The sequence below is a fragment of the Montipora foliosa genome, chromosome 13 (assembly GCF_036669935.1).
Source record: "Montipora foliosa isolate CH-2021 chromosome 13, ASM3666993v2, whole genome shotgun sequence".
Lineage (NCBI taxonomy): Eukaryota > Metazoa > Cnidaria > Anthozoa > Scleractinia > Acroporidae > Montipora > Montipora foliosa.
The window spans coordinates 15,785,609-15,795,608 of record NC_090881.1 but is presented as its reverse complement, the minus strand read 5'-3'; the positions used below and the strand labels follow the sequence as shown (position 1 = coordinate 15,795,608).

Below are 10,000 nucleotides of genomic sequence, written 5' to 3'. Positions count from 1 at the left end.
AGTCTTGGCCTTAATATACATCATAAACCAGTTCGAAAGTTTGCACCATCTGGTGAGGGTACCATACACCACACCCTTTTAAAAAGCAAAATGCTTGCCTGAAGGTTGGTTTGGGACAGGTAAAAGATAGCATAAAAATACTGATCTTATTTCATATTCGCGACAATGCCGAAGTTACAGTCCCCTGAAAAAGGCAATTCGTTTTTTTACATGGAAATGGAAGTAAAGACAGGCGTCTATGGCCATAAATGTCGTGGTCACTGCCACCAGCAAATTATTGGACTTACTGGGATATTGCTCTTTTAGGTCTCGATGTATGGCGCTGTTTCGATGTATGCACCCAAAAATCGGGTTACAAGTGTCGCAGCTCGTTCGTTGTTGTTGTGACCTCAGTTCTCCTAAACACGACCCAAAGTCAGGAGCACCCAACGTCAATTTTCTAAAAATATCTGTGCGGAAGACAACTTGAGATCTAGAGTTTTCGGGACATTTGTTGTACAACTTTTTGCTTGCCTGCCTGTCCTAGGATTTTCGAACATCTAAAAAACGGTATAATTGCCCATTGTCACCTAGAAGTTTCGGGAGCGTTTTTTTCTGGCTGAAATTTTCGAAAAGGTAAGTTTCGATCCCTAAAGGTTTCGGGTCACTAGACTTTCAGCTAGGAAGTCCGAACAGATGAAAAACTTTTAACTTCTACCATTTTAATACCAAAATTCGTTTAACAATGCTATGTTTAAGTGGTTTTGAACTATATTCTCGTTGGGTGCCCCTGCAAAGTAATCTTGCCCGAGAAAAACCTAACTTTGTTAAAGCTTTCGGTTAAAAGTTTCAATGTTAAACCCATACATATAACGCGCCAAAATCACTTTTTTTTTCAGTTTCAAAGTTTTGAAGAAGTAACCGTAGACAATCTTCCTGTGTACGTTGGATCAGTGGCTTGATCTGATCGGCGTAGTTACAAGTTGAGCAGCTACATATTTTGAGCAAGAGCCAATACAACGTAGATTTGATTTTAATGGTGTACTGTATTTCGGCTGGCCAAACCAGCCTTCTTTAGGTACAATAGGGCCGTTTTATAAGAGAGAAAATAAGCCGCGGCTTACATAAGACGCAAACAGCCCCGTATAAATGGTACAAAATCTACGTTCACGGCTTTCTCAACAAGCCGCGGCTTATCCTGGCCTGGGAGTTTACACTCGTGTAAATAGTTCCTTTCGCGTATCATGTACGCCGCGGCCAGAGTAAGCTTATTTTCTCTCGTATAAACGGCCCTAATGAGAGTTAAGTACAATGACAGTCAGGTACAACTCTCATTGTACCTGAAGAAGGGTGGTTTGGCCAGCCGAAATGTAGTACACCACTAAAATGAAATCTACGTTATTTCGGCTCCAGAATATTTAGCTTCTTTCTTCGAGTATCGGTACAACAACTATCAGGTACAGACATTGAAACGCATTAGGCAATTAAAATGCAACGTTACGCAAGGGAAAGAGCAGGAAAATTGGAACCTACAAGATGAAAAATGATAAAAGAATGTCTAGCGCTTTTCGCTTTGCTCGATTTGTCCTCAACACGTAAGAAACTGGAATGGTTTTATTTTTTTCAAAAAAGTCAACCTACAATGTAAATTACTGGGAGAAACATATTGAGGAGATGAAAATTAGACTAGAATTTCAGAAATGTGAAATGATAGTGTTTAAGGAGGGTGGGGTTGAAGTGACGGGGAATGTAATCTAAAACAGTAAAATAGGATTAAAAACGGCATCGCTAAATGGAGGTTGAGTGCCCCGATATCCAGGAGCTTCCACTATTGGCAGGCAGCTCCGAGTAGTTGAGACTGCTGCCATGGCTGGCAAATCCTGGCAACCCAGCCACGAGCTCCCACGCAGAAGGGAAGAAGGCCACCCGTCGCACTGATACAGTATATATACAGTGGAAAAAAGGAGAGGGGAAGCGGGGGGAGGGGAGAGGAACAACCCAGAATTGACTATGCTCGAACGTAGAATGGTGCTACAACAAACAAGACGCACATGTGGACAACAAAAGACCGCTGACTGCATAGGCTGGCTCCACGCATGCACTGCCGCAGGTGCATGAACAAACAACGCAAAAAGCTAAAGAAATAGGCCATTTCCGAGTTCATATCTGCCTCCTCTTCAAAGCGAGTCTAAATGCGAAATTTTTGTGATGGTAATTAGTTATACTTTACATATGAATGAAACTTAATTGTCATAACAAAAACTTCGCACTAAGGCTCGCCGTGAAGAGGAGGTAGACATGAACTCGGAAACGGCCTATTATCAGTGTACGGCGTCAGTTCAGATAGCGTGGCTTAGTTTCGATTGTATCTGGAGGAGCGAAGACAGTTTGTAAAACTGGGGCATATGACATATGAGCCGAAACCTGTCAGGCAAGGGGTACCGCAGTTCCAGTTCTATTTCTCCTATTTGTGAATATGCCTCAACATTTGAACAACTCCACTATTGATATATATGCCGACGGTACCACCCTGCCCTTGAGTGCAAACTGGAATACATGTAATATCACTTCCTTAACTCAAGCTCTTTCTAGTGACCTTTAAAATGTTGAGAAATGGTCAACGGAAACCAAAATGTACATCAAAATCGAGAAGACTACAGGGTTACTTGTTACGGGAAGAAGGATTCAACATGAGCTCAGTGAGGAAACAAAAAGCTTAAGTCTATGCCTTGACGGCACAAATATCGACCAATTATCGCATCATAAAATAATTATTGGGTTAAATCATTGATAAAGATCTACGTTTTTAAGCACACATCGATGAATTATGTAAAATACTGTCAAAACGACTTGGACTTGTGAGGCATTTTACCCCTTATCTTAAACAAAAGCACAAGTTAATTTTTTATGTCGCTGTTATAAAGTCAGTTATGTTGTACCTCAGTCCAATTTGGTCATCTTGTAGCAAGGAATTGCTAGACAGAGGCTTATGGATGCAGAAGAGAGCTGCGCGCATTATATTGGACGCCAAAAGAACAACACACACATTAACTATGTTTAATGAACTGAACTGGACTCCATTCTTTATCGAGGCATATTTAAATAGATGTTCTATAGCCTTCAAGAGACTCGGGGCACAACTCCAAATTATATCAATTCTATATTAAAGACAATTCTGAGTTTCATAACCGATCCAATCCTTTTCCAAATTTTTTTTTTCATTGTCCTGTTTTTAAGAAAGACACAGGAGGCCGTACTTTCAACATACGAAAAATTAGAAATTGGAACGAGCTGTCTTGTGACCGAAAGAGGAAGAAAGATGTTAAATCGTTTAAACGGAAAACGGCTATGAATGTAATTGCGAGGCAAAGAGAGCCAGAAAAATTGACTATATTTTAAGTAGTTAACTAGCTTTTTTTAAGCAGGTCTGTTAAATAACTTGTTTTAGATAGTGAATAGTTTTTAAATAAGATGCTAGATAGTTCTTAAATATTTTTTTTTGCCTTTTTTTATAAGTGTCAAAAGTTGTAATATTAATTTTGATTTTATGTTTTATACAGGGCCACACGTTTACCGGTTCTTCATAACCGCCACGTTTTTACCTAACTGCCACGTTTTTACCCTCTTTAAATAACGGCGTTACTTAGTTTCTTAATAGAGGGGGACATTGGGGTGTATTAGAAACCGCAAAACTGAAGAAAAAATCATCCAAAACCGCAAAACCGCAAAAAAAATTCGACCAAAACCGAAAACCGCACACAAAACCGTCAAAAAGACGATACAATGTTGACAAGTGCGGCATACAGAACAAACTACGCTAAAATTTTATTTCATCAAAGTATTTGTGAATGTCATGGACTTGTCTAAAGCCTCCATATCTTTTAGTATCTGCTAAAATCATAGGCTTGATTTTTGCCGCTCTCTCGAGCCCAAATATGGTCAAGTATGGTAATAAACAGATACGTACTTAAAACAGGAGTCGAATATTGAACCTCACCGCCTCCGGGGGGGACTCCCACATAAAAAGGCGAGGGATTCTCGTCGGAAATGTTACATTGAACCCTTAATTAAAGGAGACCAATCTGGCGTGGCCCAGGCGTTTTTTGACCCCTAAAAGAGACCGTATTATCCTTAACACAGAACAATAAAAAATAAAAATAAAAAAAAAAAGCGACTTCTAATGATGGCAAAGACATTATCATCTAATACTTTCGCCTGCGTGAAGAAATTTGAAAGTGTAAATATACACTTTTATATTTCTTCGCGCGCAACCCTAAGGAGATTTTCATTGCGTTTTGCCCAAAACACCCTACGTGAGATCAAAATCCGAAATTTACACCCCTAAGAGAGACGACGAACATCCCTCCCCTTTTTATATGGGGGTCTTCTCACCCCCTTACTTTGTTGTCCATACCGCGACGTTGCACCAAAGAGACAATTCGTCGATGTCCCTAATTCATCTCAGCTGACCCTGGGAGTTGTTGTCATCTGCAATGACTTCGTCACTACATTTATCAAATTCTAGCTGCCCTTTCTCAGAGTCACCAGCTTCTCACTCATTTCATGCTCGTTCAGATCTTCATCTTTTGGCGTTTCGCGGCTATAGAGTGTTTTCATGTGACGACTCCGGGAATTGAGCTCTATTATCACTCAAACGTTTTCTTTTGTTTTGGAGGAAAAACAAGGTTACTAATCACGTGAGGGAAAACAGGCATCTTGTACCCTATGGGACCTTACATTCTATTTATCGGGCCCTAGTAAAACCTCATTTCAACCACTGCAATATTCTTTCGGAAAACTGTGGAGTAACTTTGCAGGACAAACTGCAAAAACTACAAAACAGAGCAGCCCGTGTCTTGACCTATTCTAACTATGACGCTCATGTCAACAATTTATTTCAACTCTTAAGATGGAAATCCCTAGTCTCTCAAAGGCAAATTGAAAGAGCAACAATGGTATTTACGTCCCTACAGGGACTAGCACCTGGCTCGAAAATTGTCCATCGCGATTCTGGTTATTGTTTGAGAGACTCTGTGAATAAGGTAAATGTTCCGCAACCGCGCACAAACTACTACAAAAAACAGCTTTAGCTATTTAGAGGCGCAGTTTTGTGGAACATTTTGCCATTAGAGCTAAGGAAAGCAGAGTCCCTCAATCAATTCAAACGACTGATTAAAGAGGTTATCTAAGCCATTATTCTAAACACGGTATTCATGGAAAGCAGCTTTTATTGTATGATATTGAGTAAGATAGTTAATGTAGTTTACATAGTCCTATCTTTAAATTTTTAATTGTACATATTTTGTTTATATTGCTGATGAATTGCACCGTGGTTAAATAAAGAGTAAATAAATAAATAATACTATGATCGAGATCAATTGCCGCTCAAATCTAAGAAAAACCGGAACCCAAATAGGACAAAATAGAAAAACCCAAAACCACATCGTATAACAAAACCGAAAAACCGCTCGTATTTTTTACACAAAAAACAAAAACCGAAAAACCGATCTAAAAAATAGCGAAAACCGCAAAACCGAAAATCCCAATGTCCCCCTCTTCATAGACAACGCTGTACGAATCAAGACAGCACTCGGGTCAACAAGGAAAAACAATTCCTCTGACGCTTGGGGTAATCGATTCGTAATCTTTCCTGGCAGAGTTGATAGGCGGGATTAGCAAAAATCTGGACTTATTACTGGGTTGCCCAATCAGAATATGAGTGGGAACCTGTCACTCCCCTGCTAAGTATTGTCTTTGTGAGTAGTCTTGATAGGCTTCAAGGGCCAAATGTGAAAGTTTTATCCGGTGGACACAGAAGAATATTTAATTAACCTGCAAATATCAGGATTTGAAGTGGGAGATTACAAGAATGTGCAGTGTAAAAACCGTGTGGGGTGTAATACCGGTTGTTGTAGGGGCTCTTGGAAATGTTACTCAAACTTGTACAATGGATTGAAAAATTGCACCCTACTGGCAGAGCCTTTCTTTTGGGTACTCAATTAGGGCGTTATCGAGAAAAACTCTGCATGAATAGAGTAAGATCTTTATTAAGCATGCGCTGCTTGTTACCAGGATACAATATCGAAACCAGGCCTAAGTGCTTGGCTTCAAGCAGATCTTACCGCCATCGTGATTTTTCGTTGAATAGAGAGGGAGGAGTTCAATTACAACCATGGTTTTATAACTAAAAGGATGCTCGCACTAGAAAAAAAACTGGTTTGACGAGAGAAAACAAGGTTGACTAGTCCAGAAACTCGGCCTGCGACGGCTTCAAAGAGTTGACGCGATTCAGGCAGAGCCGCCTTTTCTCCTCCTCTGTACAGAAAAAGAAAAAAAAGAGGCTCTGCTTGCAGGGTGGAAAAATTGGGGATTAGGGAAATAAATTGACTGTTGCCGTGTTAAATATTCTCCTTCTTCAGTGAGTGTTCTGAATGAAAATCCCATCAACTAGTTATCAGAGGGTCGTATGTAAGACCTATTGTGAGAACTCTGCTTTCTTTTTCCTTGGTTTGCCTGTGACATGCTGAAAATACATCTTTAAAAAATCCCCTAGTTGTTGATATGAAAATATCTCGAGCCGAAACAACAAGGCCTTTAAGTTACAAGTCATCAAGTAAATATTTGGCCTCTATGGTCAGAAACCCAAGATTAGATGGGCTCGTGAAATGGCCTGGGAGCCAAAAGACTTGGATCAAGAGACGGCAACGTCACAGCATCCAGCGGTATCCTGCAACAGTGTACTTCATTGCACTTTAAATCTGAAGCGATGAACATGGCACATTCAGAGGAAACTTACGAGCAACAAACTGAAGCAGTTTTGAGATTTGGCCTTTCTCCACCAACATCGACTCACTTCCTGCCCAACTAATAGCTTTAACCTTTAACAAAAATTGTAATTGCTTCTAGCTTACCTGTATAGAAGAAGTGACTGCATATGTTGTACAACGATGATATCTTTTGTTTAGGACTGAATTTTAATATATCGAACGCGGAATTACCCCACCCACCATTACCCTATGTCCCTATGTTTGGCTCCTTTTGTAACAAGTACAACCAGGAAAACCAGTCCACGCTCACAGAGTCTAGTTTACAACAATTAACTCAGAATTCGCGGGAACTCCATTTTTTTTGTTTTGTTTCTATTAAAACAACACGTTGTACCAACACCGTCACTCTTTTGAATGCATAGCATATAAGTTCATATGGAAACCAGAAACTGTCCTCTATTAGCCTGCTTAGCGGGCGGGATTTTTTTTGCATGATTATTTAATGGTGACAATATTTCAGTGCGTGATTAAATAAATGAAACAAGTGGCAGTAAATCGATGGTTACTTCGTTGTTTTGGCCGCGAGCTAAGAAATGACTTGTCCACATTCCAGTCGCGGCCAACTCGCAGCCAAAACCAGCGTACTCGCGAGTGTTTAATGTAACCCTGCTATAAAATATCCCGCCAGCCACGCAGGCAAGTGCTCTATGGGCGGCCAACACCGCCCAAAAGACCAGATCTTGAAATGGCACAGAACAAACAGAATTGGTTTAGTGATGGTTTGCATAACGAAATAACTTGAAATGAAGTTGTCGAAATACAGAAAGTTAAGTGTTCAAAATTGAAAATTGAAATGGTTTAGATTGTTTTGTAATGTCTCACGACTGTGGTTCCCATGGGATTAAACTATTAAGAACCGGTCAAACGTTTATTTGGTATGAGTACGTATCGTTTTTCAATTAGACTAAATGACAAGACGACTCTCTCAGTTTCCCTCAAGATGACGAAAAAGCAACGATATTGACTTTAGTGACAGCGATTGTTCCTTTGGTCTCCAAAATGACGTGGAGCTAGAGCTTTTTCAGGAACTTACGTTCCTCTTGACAAAAGATCCAAAGCTTTAGCAGACACATGTCGACTGCACAACATATGAAAAACCGGATGCTGTATGCCCCTTGGGGATAAAAACCGGTCAAACTTTTAAGCAATAAACAATGGGGTAAGGATCATTTTTCAATTACAAAGAGTGAATGATACGTTGCTGATCTCTCTTCCTCCACGATGGCTACAAGAAACGTTAGCGAGTCTAGTGATAGCGATGTTGCTCCTCGTCCCTCTCCCAAACGACACGGATCTAGAGCTTTTTCAAGGACTTTTGTTCATCTTGAGAATAGATCAAAAGCTATGCCAACCAGACGCGAGTTCAGCCGCCTCGAAGCTGCAGGAAGAGTGAAGCAGATCGCCTTCACAAAAAACCACGCGGCTGCCGATATAGAAAGGTTGCTATTGTTTCACTTTCCATGCTTAGTAGATCTGGACCTTACTCGGTAAGTTTAGAATTTGTGTGATTTCTCTGCGGATTTTATAGTGGGTCGCAAGCCCTGAGGGCAACCCTCCTACATTAACGAATTTAAAAAATTCCGCCAGCAATGCGTTTGCAAATCACAACACAAAGTACATGTAGTTATATGGCCGGCAAAAAGTAGTTTGATCAAACACTGATTATCATGTATAACAGTAAGTTGAACCAACGGTGCAACATTTCTGTTATATTTTCAAGATATTTGTTTGATTTTTTTCGTTTAAACAGTTTACGATTCATAACGTCTTACGACAAGGGCCATGCGATGAGCGTTGTATTTCGCCACATCCCCAGTGGAGAGGAAATAATGGCTCAGTTCACACAGGGTCCCAAACAAAAAGTTTACATTTATTGGAAAGGTATGGTAACTATAGGTAGTTGGGGATCCGCCTGAGAAACGTGTTATTTGATAAGCTCCGTTCAATAATTTAAAGTAGTTTTAGCCAAAGAAGCTATTTCAGTATTCAGTAAGTGAACTTTGAACCAAGGGACCTTTCCTTACCAGTACTTCGGCTGTTGGTATGTTCCGGCACTTATGTTAAAGGAATGGTAATTCAGGTGAATTACACGCAAATCAAGAACGATTCACCTTGAATTTGAAAACAGAGGGTTCGCTCAGAACATCGTACCATCTCCTCTCTTCAGTGAACATCATCTTAGCTCAATTTTTTAACGTCCTACAGTATTTATGACACATTTTTCCCTTGCTCCATCGAATCCTTTTGATCATGTATAAGAGTATCATAAAAGTAAATTTCTGGAACAATAATTATACCATAGTGCATGCACTTTTCGAGGGCACACTTGCCTTTAGAAAACCTCCATTTCCCTTTCTGCCTAGGCACAAAATGAAGAGAGCCTTGACACGTCACCACTAGAACGCAGCTTATTGATTAGAAATAATCAAAGTCAAAAATTCAATTCAAGCTGTTCAGATTGTGCAAAATAAAAGTATCTGTGATACAAACCTAAACTTAAAGCCAGGGGTCTTCCGGTTTCATTTTTGACAGGTCCAGCTTCGGTTAATTTGGATGATGCCTTACCATCGTCTTCAACTGCCACATCCTCTACACTACCTTCTACAGTCACACCTACTGCATCGACATCATCAAACCCAATTCCTTCGGTTTCTCTTATCCCATCATCTACATTGTCTACACCAGTGCCCACTTCAACCATTTCTTCCCCTGTTGCATCTTTTAACAGCACTGGAGTCAACCAGCCGGCCCTTGCCACAACTATGTCCCGACCTAGTAATGGCCGTAAGTTCATTTTTATAAATTATGTTCAATGTTACGGAAAGCCGGTAATTTTTATAGGATTATTTATAAGGAAAATAGTACAGTGGCTCAAAAAATCACCTACTTTTAGAGCTAGAAAGAATATTAGCTTTATTGTTGCATGTTTTCAAATGTTTTTACAACACTCTCTAATAGTCTATAACAGAAACAGTAGATATCTGCAGTCGAGAAAATTTGAAGTTCACAACAACTGACACTGCCAATATACCCATGCTTATCGTATACTAGTTATGACAGTTCCACTTGATTTTTAAATTTTCTCGCTGTGCAACGTTTTTCTTTGAGATACAAGGTAAAGTGCGTTCAAATACATATAGTACAGTTTCCACTTAAACCTTTTAAACCTTTCACTCCCAATTGTGCCTCTTACC

General features: G+C 39.9%; 1 protein-coding gene across 2 annotated transcripts in view; it reads left to right on the top strand.

Moving 5' to 3' along the window:
- Positions 1-7,320: 7,320 nt before the first annotated feature.
- LOC137983727 (uncharacterized) overlaps positions 7,321-10,000 on the top strand; it is a 6,814-nt gene continuing 4,134 nt past the window's right edge. The window contains exons 1-4 of one of the 2 annotated variants that reach the window (XM_068830901.1): positions 7,323-7,965; positions 8,141-8,293; positions 8,557-8,687; positions 9,339-9,590. In XM_068830901.1, coding sequence (XP_068687002.1) covers positions 7,961-7,965; positions 8,141-8,293; positions 8,557-8,687; positions 9,339-9,590 — 541 coding nt within the window. In that variant the 5' untranslated portion in view covers positions 7,323-7,960. Of the gene's footprint in view, positions 8,294-8,556; positions 8,688-9,338; positions 9,591-10,000 lie in introns of both variants that reach the window. The other variant, XM_068830900.1, reaches the window with a different exon arrangement.